Source organism: Eptatretus burgeri, chromosome 13 (assembly GCF_056783735.1).
Source record: "Eptatretus burgeri isolate ZD-2024b chromosome 13, Ebu_testis_v1, whole genome shotgun sequence".
In the NCBI taxonomy this organism is placed as follows: domain Eukaryota; kingdom Metazoa; phylum Chordata; class Myxini; order Myxiniformes; family Myxinidae; genus Eptatretus; species Eptatretus burgeri.
The window spans coordinates 5,080,764-5,100,587 of NC_140973.1; the positions used below are offsets into that span (position 1 = coordinate 5,080,764).

At 47.1% G+C, this 19,824-nt stretch overlaps 2 protein-coding genes across 4 annotated transcripts in view; one reads left to right on the forward strand and one right to left on the reverse strand.

Annotated features, from left to right (window-relative positions):
- Window positions 1-18,572, reverse strand: part of TOP2B (DNA topoisomerase II beta) — a 150,012-nt gene extending 131,440 nt beyond the window's left edge. For both annotated transcript variants that reach the window (XM_085850839.1, XM_085850840.1), the window contains exons 1-2: window positions 18,376-18,572; window positions 17,839-18,009 (exon numbers count right to left, since the gene is read on the reverse strand). In XM_085850839.1, coding sequence (XP_085706965.1) covers window positions 17,839-17,877 — 39 coding nt within the window. In that variant the 5' untranslated portion in view covers window positions 17,878-18,009; window positions 18,376-18,572. The remainder of the gene's footprint in view (window positions 1-17,838; window positions 18,010-18,375) is intronic.
- OXSM (3-oxoacyl-ACP synthase, mitochondrial) overlaps window positions 18,417-19,824 on the forward strand; it is a 28,206-nt gene continuing 26,798 nt past the window's right edge. Inside the window, exon 1 of one of the 2 annotated variants that reach the window (XM_085850842.1) lies at window positions 18,417-18,680. The gene's annotated coding sequence lies outside the window, so the exon portion shown is untranslated. Of the gene's footprint in view, window positions 18,681-19,378; window positions 19,401-19,824 lie in introns of those variants that run through there. The other variant, XM_085850843.1, reaches the window with a different exon arrangement.

Genomic DNA, 19,824 nt, shown 5'->3' on the forward strand with positions numbered 1-19,824 from the left:
TCTCTGTTCTTCGAACAGGCGAGCTAAAAATGGCCAAAGGGAAAAGATAATATAACAAGAAAAAGAGCAATCGGATATTGCAGACCCTCACCAGGACTTGTTTTGTGTGGTGTTTGTGTAGTTTTGTGTCGTGTATTTTGGGTGGTGTTTATGTACTGGTATGTTATGTCATTACTAATAGACATACAGGAACAAGAACTGCCACTTTATAACTGCTGGCAGTGATGACCGGGTACCAAGACGTCCAGCTTTGATCAGACACCAGACCCTGACCCATGACATTTATTATTATTTAATTGAATTTAGAACGAGATTAAAATAAATTCATTTCAAATCAAATGGAAAAACCAAATAGGTACAGTCTTGCATTGGAGTAATCAGAAGGAATGCAAACAAGCAAAAACCAAACATTAAGTCATCAGGAGGAACCTGGACAGGATTTGGGTTTCAACTGCTACCCTAAAACCCTTAAACTTAAAAAAAAAAAAAAAAACATACTTGTCAACATACACAACGACAGAGAGAGAAAAAGCAACTTGAGTCATGGATTGTAAAAATCGCCGAAAATGCAAACAAGAGTTCAAGTCCTGTTTCCAGAGCGAGCACTTTGGGACCACCGCGTGTTGCATCATGCTGCAGGATGTTCACCAGATAAGTGCATTTTTTTATTTTCCTTTCCTTCTCCCCCTGAATTTCAATCCCCCCATTTCTCAGTGTGATTAAGGATTGATTAAACCCAGGTGTGCCACCTGTGCTTGTTTTAGAGTTTATTTGCCCTCCCAACCTCATGATTCCTTCCCAATAATTATTTCTAAATCATTAAACCTGTTTATTACTTACGAAATCTAAAGATTTCGTAAGTACATTGATGATTTCCGTCCTCTGTTTGTGTGTTTGTTTGTAGGCACAATAACTCGAGAATGGAAGAAGCTACCAATGTCAAATTACACCAAGTGATTCAGGAGGGTGATGGCTAGCACTGATTAGATTTTGGTCAAAATCGATCAAAGGTCAAGGTCACAGTGAGGTCAAACATTCGATTTTTGATGGTTTGGTACAGAATCATCGTAGAAACTTCTGGTTTGCGTCGCTACCTTCTCTAGAGACAGCTTTTATTAGACCCAGTCAGAGGTCAAGTTGACGATTTTGTAAGTACCAGTCGATGACTGCTTGTTTATTGATGTGCATTTTCTTTTAGTTCTCAAGATGATCCTCCAATGTATTTCAAATGAACATGTGCAGCCAAATTATTGTGACGGTTCTGGGAACCAAGACCCCAAGGCAATGGCACACAACATATAGCAGTTCCCGAGGTAGTTATTTCGTTATTGTTCCAGATAGGATCCTTCCCTTGTGTCTCATGCATTATTACAAAAGGAATATGCATTGTGAGGGATTAGTTGTTTTTTCCCCCAATTCTTCCCCTTTTCTTCTCTAGACACGAACCTCTCCTCACACAACCAGCACACACTACTAGTAGCCGAATTTGCATGTGTGCGCCACGATCAAAATGCCATTTCCACCACCATAGCCTTCTTCACCACAATTCTCCTACAATGCCAGCGATAAACACCCTGCCTGATTCAGTTACACACCGGACTTTATTCTCATTCAAAGAGCACCATTCACGCTCGCCTTTCCATCTTTCTACGATGATCCACATTGTCCTCACCGAACAACGATGCTTCGACTCTACAACCACATCAACCTCATTCATCTCACCACTACCCACTGCCTTCTTTCACCTCAGGACCATCGTCTCACCTCGCCCACGGACACCTTTGGCTCACGATCAGCCCCAAGCCCAGCACCGCTAGAAACAGAGCCTTTTGCACATTAAACCACGGAGCAAGTGTGAGCTTGCCGTTCCTTCACGTTCCTCTATCAGTGGGGACTGGGGACCGCCCTGCTAACCAGCAAGCTGTCCGCACCCTTCCCGGATGTTCAAGAAACAGATCGGGACCACTGCATGTCAACCCCATGTTGAGTCTGGAGCTGACAAGCATGGAACAGTCAGAGGACAACGGGAGGCGATTCCAGCACAGCAACTTTGCAGGTAGGATGACATCACCCCGGGGCACATCTGGACCAATAAGCAAGCCGTACTGGGAGAAAAGAAGGCGGAGCGTGGTCCATGCACCCAGGAACCACCCTGATGAGAGGAGGGGGATTCAATCCCCCCAAATTCCACCCCTTGCCTGCTTAAATATCGACGGTGTGCAGGGGCGAGCTTGTCTGTGAGTTCTTCTTCAGCGAGTCTTCTGCGAGTTCTTCTGCTTGAGAGAATTACAAGAAAAGCCTCTAGAGCAAGAGCAGGTGGTGGTTGCTGCAGGACAGAGTAATCATGGCATGGCTCGTGGATGCATGCTGCCACCAGGAACGGAACAGAATGAAATGCTGAGGAAGTGGACCAAGCGCCAATTAGTCTGGGCACAGTATTGAAAAAGAGGCAAAATCAGCGTAGTTCTCGTTCTCACACGTTCTCACACATATATATATATATATATATATATATATATATATATATATATATATATATATATTCTCTCTCTCTCTCTCTCTCTCTCTCTCTCTCTCTCTCTCTCTCTCTCTCTCTCTCTCTCTCTCTCTCTCTCTCTCTCTCTCTCTCTCTCTCTCTCTCTCTCTCTCTCTCTCTCTCTCTCTCTCTCTCTCTCTCTCTCTCTCTCTCGCCCCCTGCTGGTCGTTGGTGAGTCGTGCATGGGTGTGGCGTCATGGCGGCTCTGTGTGGGCAGCTGTGAGTACTGTGCTGTGTTAGTGTTGTTCCTGTCCCTATTTCGTTTCCGTCTGTGTCCCCGTACGTGTTTGTGGAGTTTTTTTTCCCTATTTCCCTTCCTGCTGAGACGAGAGAGGGAGAGCGTGCACGGTAGGTGCTTTGTGGGTTTTCCTTGAAACCTTGGGTTTCTGGGCCTACTTTTTCATCTGCCTTGTTTTCATCGGCCTGCCGTTTATCGGTGGTTTAGCTTCTTCCTTATACTCTTCTTTTCCCTTATACTTCATTTGACCCCACTTGCTGTTTGCTTGTGACGGTTTTCCTTTGTTAAACTTAAACTTCTCTTCTTTTGCTTTAAGCTATGGCAAACGGATGTTTGCACAATAGTGTGTACGAGTCACTCACTCGGAAAAATGGAGTGACAATTACTCCACCTGATGGAGTTAGTGTTGAGAACGTGGTGATGGCTCTGGGAGAGCTCGTAGGAATCGAGAATGTTCTCGCTGCTTCGAAAATGAGCCAGCGTGTCGTGGTTTTCTTGTCGGAGGAGCGACACGTGGCTCAGGCGGTCGAAACCGGTCTATCCGTACCGCCAGACGTCTTCGTTAACGTTAGTTATCTCGATACGATGGCGGTAAAATTAACACTGTCCGGAAATGCATCCTTAAAGCAAAGAATGAGCTGCAGTCACAGAGAGACTAAGTTTTTGACACACCCAAACTCTGTGTTAGCCTATGGCCTTCTCTATAGCGAGTTTAAATATTAATGGGGGACGCTCCTCCATCCGTAAAGCAGAAGTTAAACAGTTTGTTGAGACAAATCACATTGATGTTTTGCTTTTGCAAGAAACAAGATGCAGCTCCTCTTGTGCAAGTGAATGGCAAAGGACAATGAGGGGAAAATGGTTTTTCAGTAGTCTGGAACACCCAAGGGCTGGGGTGGCTGTTTATATACAACCTTCCTTTTGTAGTCCCAGTGTTGTTTTTAATGAGATTATCAAAGGGTATTTAATTTCACTCACCTTCACACATAATGGCTTTAAACACACCGTACTGAATGTCTACGCACCTAGCGATAGCACGGAGAGACTCGCCTTTTACACACACTTAGAAACGTCTCTTGTACACATTGATTTTGATGGACTTGTCTGCTTGGGTGGAGATTTTAACTGCACGATGGACCCCACCATTGATCGTAATGGAGAGGAGCCGCACCCAGCAAGCGCAGCGCCTTTGTTGAGAGCCTTGTCCAAGTTTTCCCTGGTTGATGTGTGGAGAATCCGCAATCTTTCTCTCCGCCAATATACGTGGAGTCGGTGTTCAAAAGGCCACCTATCACTTCCAAGATTGGACCGTTTCTACATCAACAGTACCTTTTTAAATGTTGTGAGCAATATGGACATTATTCCGAGCGGCTTCTCAGACCATCACATGGTCGCACTTCGTATTCACCAACCAGTTCGGAATCGTGGTGCTGCCTACTGGACCTTCAACGCAAGCCTTTTGGATGACCAACTGTTTGTCGATGCCTTTGGTGTGTTCTGGAGAGCCTTGCTCCAACGTAAAACTTCCTTCCCCTGCCTTGGAAAATGGTGGGACAATGTCAAAGTGCAAATAAGATCCTTTTGCCAACAATATGGAGCCTACCACACCAAATATGACTCTGCCCTTCAATCCTTGCTTGCCAAAGAAATATTATATTTGCAGACCAACCTCTTGGCTTCAAATCATGAAAGAACCAACCTCTTGCTGGCGAAGAAAAAAGCTCTTCTTGCTGGACTTTGTGCAAAGCAAGCCAGAGGAGCGCTGATTCGTCTCCGACTGGAGAATTTGTGTTACCTGGACACTTCCTCTAAGTTCTTTTTTGGACTGGAAGCTCAAACAAAGAGAAGTCAGCAGATAACTTCAGTGAGGACAAAGGAAGGAAGGATAACACACAATCAAAAAGATGTCAGAGCCTCACTCAGACACTACTTTACTGAACTTTATCATGCTCCGAAAATCGACAACAAAATGATAACAGTGCTGACTTCTTCCTCACCTACCTTGTCAAAATCTTCAGTTCTACAAATGGACAAGGAAGTAACTTTGGAGGAACTCCAAGCTGCTCTTCAAACTCTACCCTCGGGTAAGGCCTCCGGCCTGGATGGAATTCCTGCGGAATTTTATAAAACCTTTTGGGACCTCGTAGGACCAGAACTACTTGAGGTTATAATTGACGGTCGACGATCAGGCTCACTGCCATTAAGCTGCCGGAGGGCTGTCCTCACCCTTATCCACAAAAAAAGGAGACCTTCAGCAACCACACAACTGGCGTCCCATCTCATTACTCTGTGCAGACTACAAAATATTTTCCAAGGCCCTTGCCAACCGCCTTAAAGCCATAATCGAGGAGATCATACACCCAGATCAGTCTTACTGTGTCCCGAAGAGGACAATTCATGACAGTATCTTCATTGTGCGTAATATAATTGACATCTGTTCTCTTGAGCAAAGGAATGTCGGGTTGGTGTTCTTAGATCAAGAAAAGGCCTTTGATACCATTGATCATTTTTATCTTTTCTCTGTTTTACGGGGGTTTGGTTTTGGGGAAAATTTTATCTCTCATGTGCAGTTACTGTATAACAACACTTTTAGTCTCTTAAAGGTTAACAACATTTTATGTCCCCCTTTCCCGGCTAATAGAGGCATTCGTCAAGGGTGCCCTCTTTCTGGCCTCCTGTACTCTCTTGCGATTGAGCCTTTGCTCGTTCGGTTGCGTGCACGTCTTCTTGGTTTCCTTCCTCAACCAATGGCGAACCCATTTAAAGTGATTGCTTGTGCAGATGATCTTTGTGCAATCGTTCGCTCGAATGAGGACGTCTCAGCCTTGGTCCGTTGCATTCATGAATTTGGTTTGGCATGTTCCACAAAAGTGAACTGGGGAAAAAGCAGAGCTCTCCATCTTGGTCCACAAAATGGCGCCATTCCTCCGACTCTTCCCGAGAAACTTAAATGGGAAAGGGATGGAATTCTTTACCTAGGCGTCTTTCTTGGAACTGAGAACTTCATTTTAAAAAACTGGGAATCTTTAATAATTAAAACTGAGAGACGTTTACGAAAGTGGAAGGGCTTACTTTGTCAACTCTCCTATCGGGGCCGAACCCTTTTTATAAACAACCTTGCAGCATCAATGCTTTGGCACGTTTTTATAGCACTGCAGCCCCCAGATTTGTTTCTTAAAAAATTACAATCAATTCTTATTGACTTCTTTTGGGGAGGAAAGCATTGGCTCCAACCTGGTGTGTTAAACCTGCCTGTTTCTGAAGGAGGACAGGGGCTGATTGCTATTACCAGCAAGGTGATGGCTTTCCGCCTCCTTTCGCTTGGCAGACTGCTGTACACGGACGTTTCGTGGAAGGCCTTGGCTCACTGCCTGCTTTGGCAGGCGGGGAAATTCAGCTACGATCAGCAACTGTTCCTTATTGACACCAAGAAAGCTGATATAGCATCAGTCCCCCTGTTTTATAGAAGCATGCTGAAGGCATGGCAGGCAGTCACTGTTCGCCGAAATAACAATGACTACTCCCTGGAAATGTTCTTCAATGAGCCTATCTTTTTAAACCCCATTTTCGAAGGGGTCTGCAGCAATTATATTCTTGTGCAGAAGTTTATTGATGCTGGATGTACGAAGGTAAAAGATCTCAGAACTCTTTCTCCTTACAAGTGGAAGCCAGCTGCTGACGTCGCTGTGGCCACTGGAGTGAGGTCCATTCGAATTATTGGGAGAATCTTTTCTGTGATTCTGCGCTTTTTCAAGCAAACCAATCTGAAATGGATTCCACAGGTGGAAGCTAACCTTTCTTTATCCCAACATCCCTTTCCAGAGCTTTTGCTTCATTTTCAAGGTTTCACCTCCTTTAAATTGATGTAAAAATCTTCTGTTTACACTTTGTGTGTTAAAACCCTTGTTCCCGATAGACCTGCGGAACCACAAGCACATTGGTGGAGAATGCTTCAGACCACTCATTCTACTTCGATCAACTGGCATGTTATGTACAAGGCACCCACTGCCAAGCGCTCCGGAGATTTGCAGTGGCGACTGGCACATTACATTTTACCATCCAATGTTTTATCTCATCGTATATGTCCCGATAACACAGAATTGTGTCCCTTCTGCGGTGCCACAGAAACTATTTTTCACATTTTTATTGATTGCTCAAGGTTGGCACCCCTTTTTACAGTCTTATCACGTGCTATCCGGGGACTCGGCCGAACTTTTACTTGTTGTGGTTTTGTTTACGGTTTTAGCATCTTCCACCAGCGTAAATACGAGTGCCTGTTAGCAAATTATTTGTCCTCTGAAGCGAAGCTTGCTATATACATGTCAAGGAAACGCAAAATTCAAGATGTTTGTGATTCTGTTTCCGATGTTGTTTATCTCTTTAAAACCTTGGTCACAGCATGCGTGCACCTTGAAATTCATTCCAGTGATTGTACACTGTTCTCACAACAGTGGTGTGTGAACACATCCTTATGTGAACTTGTTGATGGTGTACTTACAGTGAAGTTTTAATTTACCTTGTTTCTTTGTTGGGCAATGCTCAGGCATTTGCTTGTACTGGTATAACTTCTCTTGTCACATCATGATCCCAAACAATCAAGAGGCCAAAAGTGTCTGTCTCTGTCTCTCTCTGTCTGTCTCTGTCTCTGTCTCTGTCTCTGTCTCTGTCTCTGTCTGTCTGTCTCTCTCTCTCTCTTTCCTTTTCCCGACTCTTCTACTGCAGACGCACAAGAGTTATCAGTGAGGGCAAAGCTGGAAGAAGCACTCTTTTTAAAGTGACCACTGACTCGTACCCTGTCTTTCTCACTCTATGCACAAACACTACATCTCACTTGCACTTCTTCGTCACACACCAAGACACCCCCCTTTTCTTTTCATTACCCCGACACTTATCTTCCCTGCACTTTTGACAAGTATGTGCCGGGTAAGCCAGAGGTCGTCAAGGCCTCGGATTTTCTTGTCTCTCTTACTTGAGTGATTCTGATGGTGCTTGTTATGTTAACTTAAGTAAGTTTGTGTAAGCTATATGGAATCTGTGTATAGTTCTGCTTTGTCTCTTTACTGCAAGAATGTGTCACAATGTCTCTTGCCACACCACATGAATACTGTATGTCCCTGCTGTACAAAAAACCCCTGTGAATAAACTCCTTGTCTTCGCTGTGCCAGATGCTTTTTCTCATGCTTCCTTATAAATAAACCAATGTCAATTGTTCAGTTCAACTTGCTAGTTGTGTCCTGTCCTTCATTGGTTCAGCACAGTCCGCAGTATTGTTAACCAGGAAGTTTTACCCCACGCGATTTGGTCTCGTTAGCCAACGTACACTCACTGTATCACTTGCCAGTAATCTGAGCGTGTGCTGAGGGCACGAAACTCGGTTAATCTAGCCAGCTGCTCAGGTAAACGGTGTTAGACGGATAACCCTGATCGAGTTGATGAAGTTAATTGAGGTTTGTGGTTGCTTAGCAACCAACCCAACAGGCCACAAAGTTTTCAGTGTCACGTCGACCTACAGGGCCAGGAGTTTGGGAGGAACCTGAGGGCTTCCTCTCTCGGTAATCCCTGAACCACGAGTATGAAACATTATTAACGGTCATTTGAATGCTTGGTTGTTTCATTTTGGTATCTCAACTCGATGTAAGCCCTCCCTAAACAATTGGGATAGCAACACTGATCCAGTAACTATAAATACACACATCCATCGCCAACCCACACTTGGCAAGTGCAGCGAGTCTGTCAATATGACCACAGTATCCCCAACAAGCGATGAGGTCTTCATCCTGCGGTGGACTAAAAAATAGGCTAAAAAAAATGAATGAAAAAAAAATACCCAATATTGTTATGGATCTGGTCTAGGAGGTAAAATGGGGGGTACATTGGAATATTATTTCCAAGTATACGTGTTACAAAAAGTCTGATGTAATTCCTCGAGTTAATGAAATGTGTCCCGCGTTTGGAAAGATCTAGTTCTCCACCCAAGTGTCTGTGTCTCCGAGTACAGCTTGCCTTCTCTCCTCCCGACATTCTTAAACCTTCCCCCGTTGTAACCTGGGGTGTTTACCATTACCAACAAGAGCGAGAATTGTTTTGCAATACATGTCCCCTACCCGTCCCAATGAATGTTTGTTTATTTGGGTGGTGTATAATTGCGCGTTCGATTCTGGAAATAATAAAAAATTACCCGATGTACATACACTAGTACGTGCCCGTAAAAATAAATAAATAAATAAATAAATATTCAAACCGCGAGCAACAAACAACAACCACACAGGCCGTTTCTTCGCTCTCGCGTGCCCGGACGTGCGCATATTATTCGCATTTACGATTATTCGCAATTTAGTTTTAATACCCAATTATTCAATTAGCGCCAAAGCATTTTACCTTTTCGCAATGTCGCGGCAAGGAAAAACAAAAAGAGAAGAGAAGAGAGAGAGAGAAAAAAAATTACTTCCTGGTTCGGAGCATACCAGCACTCTGGTGTTACCGAAATTTATGCACCGTCTAATATGAAAACGATCATAACTTGGGGCATTGTGTTTATCTATAAATGCGCATAAGAAATCGAGAAATTATTAGAATACACGAAGTCATCACTATCCGGAAGTCCGTACGTTGTAACCCGTAATGGCGAACGCGGCTGAGCTTCCCTTCCCCATCGGCCACACCCACGCAACAACGTGTCTTGTCATTGGTTTGGTAAATAAATGGCCATAACTTGGGAAGCACTTGTCCGATTAATATCAAACCTTGAAAAGGCACATCCTCAGGTCCCCAGCAATATACCTGGCAAGTTTCAATTAGATCGGACCAGCGGTTGTCGAGAAACAGCGGTCACACACACACACACACACACACACACACACACACACACACACACACACGCACAGATTGCTGGAACTATAGATAGACTAGTACGTGCCCGTAAAAAAAATATATATATTCAAACCGCGAGCAACAAACAACAACCACACAGGCCGTTTCTTTGCTCTCGCGTGCCCGTACGTGCGTGGCCCGGAAGTTCGTCTATTATTTGCAGTTACGATTATTCGCAATTTCGTTTTAATACCCAATTATTCAATTAGCGCCAACCTATTTTAACTTTTCGCAATGTCGTGGCAAGGAGAAAACAAAAAGAGAAGAGAAGAGAGAGAAAAAAATTACTTCCTGGTTCAGAGCATACCAGCACTGATGTTACCGAAATTTATGCACTTTCTAATATGAAAACGATCATAGCTTGGGGCATTGTGTTTATCTATAAATGCGCATAAGAAATCGAGAAATTATTAGAATACACAAAGTCATCACTCTCCGGAAGCCCGTACGTTGTAACCCGTAATGGGGAACGCGGCTGAGCTTCCCTTCCCCATCGGCCATGCCCACGCAACAACGTGTCATGTCATTGGTTTGGAAAATAAATGGCCATAACTTGGGAAGCACTTGTACGATTTATATCAAACCTTGAAAAGGCACATCCTCAGGTCCCCAGCAATATATCTGGCAAGTTTTAATTAGATCGGACCAGTGGTTGTCGAGAAACAGCGGTCACAGACACACACACACACACACACACACACACACACACACACACACACACACATTGCTGGAATTATAGATAGATGATGCAAAAACAGTTTGTAGAGCTCTCACTAAGCGGCTTAAGCATTAAAACAAACACTCCGGTTGATAAGGAACAGCTGGCTTGGCAAGCGATAGCAAGCATATTGGTGATGGAACACACCCCTGCTTTATTATTTTCGTTTATAGCCAATCGGCGCACAGACGACGAGTGCTACTGTGGGGTCAGCGCGAGGACAAGTGACTTGCAAGAGCCATGCCCATATATGGACAATATCTGGCTCAAAGCCATGGGGCTGTGCGTGGGTGGGATTGTACAGCCTGCATCAGCCTATTGGCGCATGCCGCAGGAGATGCGCTCCACGGGACGTTATAAAAATGAGCAAACCACACGTCTCTCTCTCTCTCTCTCTCTCTCTCTCTCTCTCTCTCTCTCTCTCTCTCTCTCTCTCTCTCTCTCTCTCTTGCTTCTGGGTCCCTGCTGTGTGTTTGTGCATGCACGAGTGCCGAGAGTCCATAATGGGCCCCGGGGCAATACTTTGTGTCGGGCCCCCTTCATCTGGTTTCAGATATAATGTTGTTGCGAATTCACGCCTGCCGGTGTGCGGACGGCCATGTAACTCGGATCGCGGCACGTCGCCCACCGGATGGACAATTCAGTCGTGACCCTCCGGGAACTATCGCCCGGAGCCAGTCACGGGTGGGCCTTTCGACCTCACCACAATCATGCCAATCGGCTATCCTTGGCGGGTTTCGTTGGCACGACGCTTGGAGTGTGGTGGGAACGGGGCCCACTTTTGCACTATCTCAGCGCGGGAGAAAGGGGGAATTGTTGAGGCCCTGTGGGAGGAGGATGGCTGGCTGGCTTGGGTCCCGCGACGAGACGAGCGATTCCCCACACCGTAACCTCGTCGCCGACCGCCGTCCTTCTCGCCTTGGACCCGAGCTCCCTTGCTTGCAGTTCCACCGCGACTCTTCTCCGTTCCACACTCTCCTCACCCGACCGACCCGACTTTGCCACTCTTTTCCAAACTCTCCCCAGCCGACTCCAGAACTCAACTCACTTCATTCGCCTTGCGCTCGCCTTCTTATAGGCTGGCAGGTGCAGTTGTTATGCAAATATTCGGATCACAATGAACTCGGGGGCGGAGCCACGCTCGCCCATTGGTCGGAGGAAACGGGGGCGTAAACCTCCCCTGATCCTAGAATTTGTATATATTGACTTCACACACACGCACCTGGAGGCGGGGCCAAGCCGCCCCACGCTCGCTAATTGGATGGAGGAAAAGTGGGCGTGTAGCGTTTTTGATCCGAATTTTCCCTCGGAAAGGCCGCCATTTGCGCTCGCGACTCGGTGCGCTCGGCACCAAACGCCGAACGGGCCTGAGACAGCCGGACGTTCAGTGTTCACAGGTGGTGCGGGAATGGCCATAAAAGGAGAGAGGTGAAGGTGGTGGAGGGTTTTCGGTGGTGGTTTGATGGTTATGGTGCCGTTTGGGAATGGCGGTGATGCGATGATGTGGGAGCGTAGATGGTGGCGGTGGCGTGGTTGTTGTGTGATGGCGTTTGAGACGTGGTTGGTTCAAAATAAAGATAGAACAGAAAAAATGGCTAACTCAAAGCGTCGCAGCCCAGATGAATCACATAAATTCCCTCTATACAACAGGTTTGGGCTAACTACACAGGTACCTATCAAGATATCTCACCTACGGGTCCTGAATGGTGGTTTGCGAATTTCCACAGCCGTAACAATATATTACGATAAAACTTGACCATGTAATATGATGTAATGTAATCCTGCACTCCCAGGCCCCAGCAATGATGCAACCAGCAGCCACAGGATGCACAGTGAAGGAGAAAAGGAGGATCCTTCCAGATTTTTTGGGGGTGGGGGGGGCAAAGGAATTATCAGTGAAGTCGAGAGAGAGAGAAATGGTTTATAAATCAACGACTGCCAGTTTCACTATTTGGCATTTTGAAACTGTAGATATTTGTTGGAACTTTGTGACCCTATCCATCAGTAATAAAATATTTTTGGGATATTTCTGATAGCCTCCTCGCACAGTTTTCTACTTGTCTGGGTTGGAATTTCAGAGACTTGGCCGACGTTAAAGTTTGCACATTGGAATTTGAGACTGCTCTCAATGTTCTGTGAGAGTTCATGGCCTGTGCTGATGATCCACTATATATATATATATATATATATATATATATATATATATATATATATATATATATATATATATATATATATATATATATATATTGTTATTGTTATGGATTCGGAGGTGGGGGGGGGGGGTTCGAACGAGTGCGTCAATCACTGTCCGTAACCAGTTAGGGTTTTCGCACCCTCCTCTCGACAGCCAAATGTTACAGATTCGGCGCCACCCTAACGACCGCCGTCTCCAGGGTTTTCACGCAGGCTGGTTCGGCACAATTCTCGGGTTACGCATCTCGAACCACGATACCAAAATACACCTGTACCTTGCCAGCTGGGGGAATAGACCCCGGTTACAGACTGGTTTTGTCAGAGACCGAGCGGAGTCTACCAGTCTGTAACCATTTTCGTTTTTATAGCCAAATCGAGCGGATCGTTCCTTGGCGCGGCACGAATTAATTCAAAGCGGAAACTTCATACGAATCAGCCAGATTTATTGGGGACACATTCGGGGAAACACGACACAAGCAAAGCATTCACGACAATGTTATAATCAATCTATAACCCGTTTTTCACTAGGGAGCTACGGATTACGGGTTTCGAAGGGAACTCTAACGAGATAAACCTTAAACGACATGCAAACAAGACACGGACAGCATGCAGACAAGACACAGAGTACTTGGTGATGTTTCATGGACGAGAGGAAAGTGGCAAAGCACGAATGTGGCTCGTGGCAAGCCGATGTCCACGGATTTGAGTGCCCAAGCTCAAACACGCCGTGTGGCAAGATGGCGCTCGTCCTCCTTTTGTCGCACTGCCCATACACGCGGCCTCCGCACGTTCTGACCCTGCGTAAGGTCGACGGCACAAGACCGTCAGATCGATGGTAGGTTTCAGCTGGTTTCGCACAAGGTCCAGTATACAAGTCCAGGCCTGGCCTGTTCACAAGACCAGGCCAAAGCGAGGTGTTGGGCTCCAGCAGGCGGATCGGCAGGCGGATCGACAAACGTGTCGAGGACCTTCTCATGAAAGTCGATCGCCGACTCGACGTGCAGGCAGCCTCAAGTCGTTTCTCCTGCCTCCTTCACGAAGCAGATCGCAGACAGACACAGCCGTCCCCGACACAGCAGATCACGACCCCTCCCAGTCGTTTCTCATCCAGCCGAGGGCAGACTCGGCGCGCTCAGGTTCAGTTTTCTCTCCCGGCCGATTCACCACTGCCTTTCCTTTTTCTCGCTCGCCTCGAAGCCCACTGCAGTTTTACTTCTTCAGTTTCACTTCTCTTTTTGGCCCTCGCTCGCCTCAAAGCCGACTGCTGACTCACACACAGCCAGCCCGATTCAGCCGATCGTGCCACACTGGCGCTCATTTTCACCACCGTCTTCCCAGCACTCCTGCAGTCTTTTCCTTCACTCGCTCACGTCAAAACCCGACTGCCCCTCCAGCAGATCGCGACTCGACACTCGTCGTTTCTCTGTTGCCTTCCCTGCCTTTCTTTCGGCTCGTTCCTCACGAAAACAGACACAGCCGTCCCGTGTACAGCCGATCGGCGCCACCTCGGCGCTCACAGTTTCACCACCTTTCCCGGCGCATGCCTCGCCTCGAAAAAAAAAAAAAAACCCTTGGCTCCTCCCTTCAGTTTCACTTCCTTCTCTAGGCCACTCCCCCTCAGAACGCTGGGCGGGGACTATTGTCCAGAGAGAGGAAGGAAGAAGAAGAACCTCTCGGTCCACCACCAATGTACCAACGAATAACAGCCTCTGACACCTCCCGACACACATGTAGAATCCATTTACCGAACAACCTGGCTAAACATGCATTTAATGGGGATCTGGGCTAATCCTATATTTAATAACACACAAAGGGCCATTTCCGCAACAATATAATAAACTGTTCTTTTCTATCATCAATAGCGTTGCCACCTTGAGATTCCTCACAAATTGTTTCCGTCACTTAATGGAGAGCTACTGACCTTGTTTACACCGACATAGAACAGAGTACGAGAGCCCTTCTGTGCTTCTTTCTTCCACTGCTCCTTCTCATGTCTTTTCTGAGTACCGGACCTATGTTAGTAAAAAGCAGACATGGCTTAATTTCTACAAATTACGATAAGTACAGACTGTACAGTACAGTGTACAGTATGTACTGCATTTCGACTGGCGAATCAATTCCTCTGATGTCACATGATATTCCACTGTCATTGGTTGGAACTTGGAAGTGCCATCATCGACAGATCACCAGAGATCTTTGCTCTCATGAGTGAAACTCTTCCACGTGTGCACAGAAATACCATACATTTTTAAAATAACAACCTATATGGAGGTTTTTCGTATTTTCGTCATCCGAAGCACATACCGTATAAAATTATGGTGTTATTCACTTATTCTGAAATGCGGATTCGTTTCTCAATTCATTTCACCGAAATGGAGTTTGCATTTACGCCATTTCCACGATTATCATTATGTAAATTGTTCCCACAGTCGTTTATTTTACGACGGAGGGTGGCAATAGCATAATACTCCCCATGACAATGTAATTATTTATAACTCTACTCCAATAATGAAACAAAAATAGAGGAATAATTACGGGCCCCTATTGTTGTGGGGCCAGGTCGAGGTGGCGAGCATGACCGCTTGGGGGAGCAGTCGAGTCGGCTCCACGGAACACCCGGAATTTCGGTTGTACCTTTCAGATAAATCTGAAAGGCACGGGCCCCTTACAGGACCATGAATCGCCGATAATTGCCAAACTTCAATATACCTAAGTACCCAGACAACAAAGCTTACCGGGGAATTCACACCCTCGACAGGCCTCGAGCGGAACGAGCCGTTACCGTGCTCGAACCGTGTGTAACCCGAGCGGATGGTTACCGAGGCCTGTCGGTCCAAATGAACAATTTACTGCTTCACTATTTCTCAACACGCACTGTGCTAAGCCAATAAAAGAAATGACAGGGAACGAGCTGGGACATTCAACAATAGGGAATTTATTTACAATAATCGGGGGACGAGGGAAGCACGTAAGGGCAGAGTTATCCGAATAAAGAAGGGAATCAAATGTACAAGCAATTCCTAAAACAATACGACTTAGAGACAGGGCCCACGGACACACACAAATACCCCAGGAAGAGATGGACCTCGAGGTCTTTATTGCCCCTTCAGCTCGGAGGGAAGACGAGCTGAGGGAAGAGAACGTGCTGGAAACCTGGCCGCGTTCGCGCGGTTGGACGACCGTACCTCCCCGGAGCACCAGTCGCCAAAGAACGGACCAGGGCAGCCGAACCCAGAGGAGGTGAGACGAGGTGATCTCCCATGATGAGATGGTCGACCGCTTGTTGTAATGCGCAAGACGAGACGCCTCGGATGCGCAGGATGCAGTCAGCCGCAGACCCAGTCAGAAACGCGCTTGAGCAGACGGGACCCACTCATCAATCCTTTCTTCCATCCTTCGGGGCGGGTCCGCTCCCACGTCGCCTGCTCCCATTGGGTGGACGGCGTGTCGCGGCTCCGCCTTCCTGAAAAGGACCGCCCCGGCTCTGGTCCGCGCGTCGCCCATTGTGCGGAAAATGACGTATACCCTTATTTGGCGCGAAACCAGAACAAGCGCTCTGTGCCCAAATTTGGGGCCAAGCCAGAGCGAAACGCTTCGTGACCATATTTGGTGCGAAATCCACACTGCCTGGGGCATGGAATTCCGCATGCCCGCGAAGGGCGTGGACAATGCCGTGAGCAGAGTGTTGTTGTTGTCGTTGTTGTTGGTGATGTAAAAATCCTAACTATAAAATAATTCACAGTGAACGTACAATTAATCACCCTTTAAACATAGGATGGGACCCCACCTAGAAACACATACATACCAATATAACTGATCTATAAGGACTCTGGCTGTTGTGTGCGATAGGTTCCAGATTTGTAACACTATTAGGTCTGGGCCCTGGGGTGGTGTGTGTGTGTGTGTGTGTGTGTGTGTGTGTGTGTGTGTGTGTGTGTGTGTGTGTGTGTGTGTGTGTGTGTGTGTGTGTGTGTGTGTGTGTGTGTGTGTGTGTGTGTGTGTGTGTGTGTGTGTGTGTGTGTGTGTGTGTGTGTGTGTGTGTGAGATTGGTTGTTGTTCTGTAACTTTCGTACCTGCCCACTTTGAGATGCCTCCCCAGCCTGCTGTATACAGTGCTTTGTACTGCGCTGACAACTTGGTTAGACCTGTACGCAAGTCTCCGCAGGCACAGCCCTGGACCGATACTGCTGCGCACCCGCAGGAAAGACCCACGCTGCGTGCGCAAGCACGTTTTCCTGCGATAGCTCACCTACCCTTCACCAAGGACACTCTGGGATATTTGACGTCCAGCAACTAATGTCGGCAGACGGAACTCCCAGCTTAACGTTCATCCGAGGGACCACACACATATTGATCAATCACCCCGCCTGTTAAAACACCGGGATGGCCGTTTATAGCTGGGTCGGGATTCGAACCCAAGGTAGACAGGTTAAAGACGAGTGTGCGTACCTCTGGACCATGTTGTCAGTCTCAGTCCTTTTACTCGTAACGGCTGGAATAAGTCTCTGTTCACCGGATGAACTTACCAATCAATGTACCTGGCTTTTTGAAAACGCTGGTTGGTTAACAACACCTTCGTGTTTTCAAAACGCATGCAGGTGTGTCGAAGTTAGCACAGATTAAACAATGGAAGACGTTACTTTCGGTCAACAATAAGTGTAAAAATATCCCTCAGGATAACATTGTCCAATGTTGGTGCAGACCGTGAACCCGGGTGGTGGTGGTGGTGGTGGTGATGGTGGTCGTATGGCAGCTTAGCTGCCGGGGTAGTTATCATTTCTTGAAGCGAGACTGTGTCGCTGATGCAGTGCCCCTCTACCAGTACACACACTGGAACTGGAACTCATTTTGCCGACCTCGGAAGGATGACGGGCTGAGTCAACCCCCTGGTGTATTAATTCAGTGGGCCGACGGGGCTTGAACTCAGGACTATAGGATCCCAAGCCGCCACCCTAATCACTGAGCCAACACCAGGCTAACCCGGGTTAATACAACCATCTCGACCACCTGGACCACCTGGACCATCTCGACCACCTGGACCATCTCGACCACCTGGACCATCTGGACCACCTGGACCTTCCTCCCTGCTGGACCATGTCGACCACCTGGACCATCTGGACCTCCTGGACCATCTCGACCACCTGGACCTTCCTCCCTGCTGGACCATGTTGACCACCTGGACCATCTCGACCACCTGGACCATCTCGACCACCTGGACCTTCCTCCCTGCTGGACATGCACACAAGTGTCTCCCGTGCAGAGCAAACACGATGTACTCACCTCACACTGAGCAGACGCTTCCCCGTTCGCCTTGGCCATTTGACGCGACGATCAAGATGAAAGGATCTTCCCGTTTTATTGATCGCCGTCCGTACGATGATGTTCACCGAACGTCTCGTTGTGGGGCGTCCCTTACAATAGAGCAAAGTGAAGATTCACGATGATGAAAACCTGCCCGATGGAAAACAACAAGAGCAACAGCGATTCGGATCTTTTGACTCGATATAAAAAACAATTTTGAGGAAAATCCGGGATAATAATAATAATAATAAATATTATTATTATTATTGCGGAATAATAAAAGCGAAGCGAAGCGGGTATTTTATCACTTCGGTGGCATTTATACCTCAGTAAAAACATCGAGTCAGAGGTGAAGAAATCGTTAAAAACTGAGGTAAAAGAAAATTAATGGAAAGAGTGAAAACTTCGATTAAAAGCTGAAGATAATAATACGCATCGTCTGAAGGCTTCTCCGTCATGAGGGCCGGCGGACGACTGCGCCAACTGAATCAGCCAATCAGACTCTTCGATACTCACAACAATAAAAGCGACCGACCAATGAGCGCTCTCCTTATATCGGTGCCTGACGGCTGCCGTGGCCCGGGCCTTCCACCTCAAACGATTCGTCACAATTTCCGTCCTGCCGATCGCTTTGTTCAAGAAGATCAATTAAAACACCGTTTTGAACTCGAACTCGCGGCTCAGGAGGCGCGACCGTGTCGTGCCATTTGCTTTTCTTGTTCGGTGAATGCAGCACGGACGACAAAATGGACCCTTTCCTGCCGGGGTGTCGTGCTCTGTCCCTCTGTGTGCCCGTTAAAGCCGATGAAATTTACCGCAAGGTGAGTTTATTATGATAACACAACGAAATGACGTCACATTTCCACCTGCTTTTGACCTTTCACACCAATCACGCACAATTGTATTGATTCGTTTGGGTTGTTTTAACGTTCCTGTTCGTGTGGCCGAGCAGTTCACGAACCCAACAAGAAACTCCATGGCAGGTGCATTTCTCTTTTTAGCAGAGTCGAGGCTCATGGAGGAGCAATGTGATCTGCTAAAAACGAAAAAGATGACTAAACTACGGATAATCTAACCTCACGGCGAAGGTGTTATGATTTGGGGGGGGGGGGCTGAGATGGGGCACAGGTTTTTCATGGAGGTGTGCCACTTCGATTTACCTGTCTTGAACGGCGTTATGACCCCCCCTGTAGGATACGTGACGTCATGGTGATGTTCATGCCGCACCAAGACGCCTGAAGTGTTCCTGTGGCATCTGCAAGCATCTTCGGGTGGCAGGCTTGGGATCCTGGGTTCCTGAGTTCAAATCCTGCTTGGCCGTTTAATTAATACCAGGTGGGGTTGACTCAGCTTGTCGTCCTTCTATGGTCGGCAAAATGAGTACCAGCTTGCTGGGATGATCGAGCCATTTAGAGTATCCTGCGTCGGAATGGTGACCCGTCCAAGATTGTGGCCAATGTCCCAGGAGACCGCTGTGGCAGCATCGACGCTCTCTCTGTACAGAGCATGGTCCCGATGGATGGAATGGATACTTCACATTGGCGTGTTTTAAATCCACAGGGCTGTCAAATATAGTATATTTTCTCAGTCCAGTATATAAAATGATACAGCGGGTAAATCAACACACCTATTGTTGTGGGGCCGGGTCTCGGTGGCGAGCACGACCGCTATATGGAGCAGTTGAGTCGGCTCCACCGAACACCCAGAATTTAGGTCGTACCTTTCAGATAAACCCGAAGGGTCACGGGTTCCTTATCGGATCGAAGATCGCCAACAGGTCAACCACGTGGGATCGGGTCAATTGCCAATTTCAATATACCTAAATACCCACGTCGTCCAAACTACCGGGGAAATTCACCCTCAGCAGGATCTGCGCGATCCGGGCCGTTACCGAGCCAGATCCGAGCCGTACCCCGAGCGGAGAGTACCAGAATCCTGCCGGGCCGATTGCACAATTACGGCAGC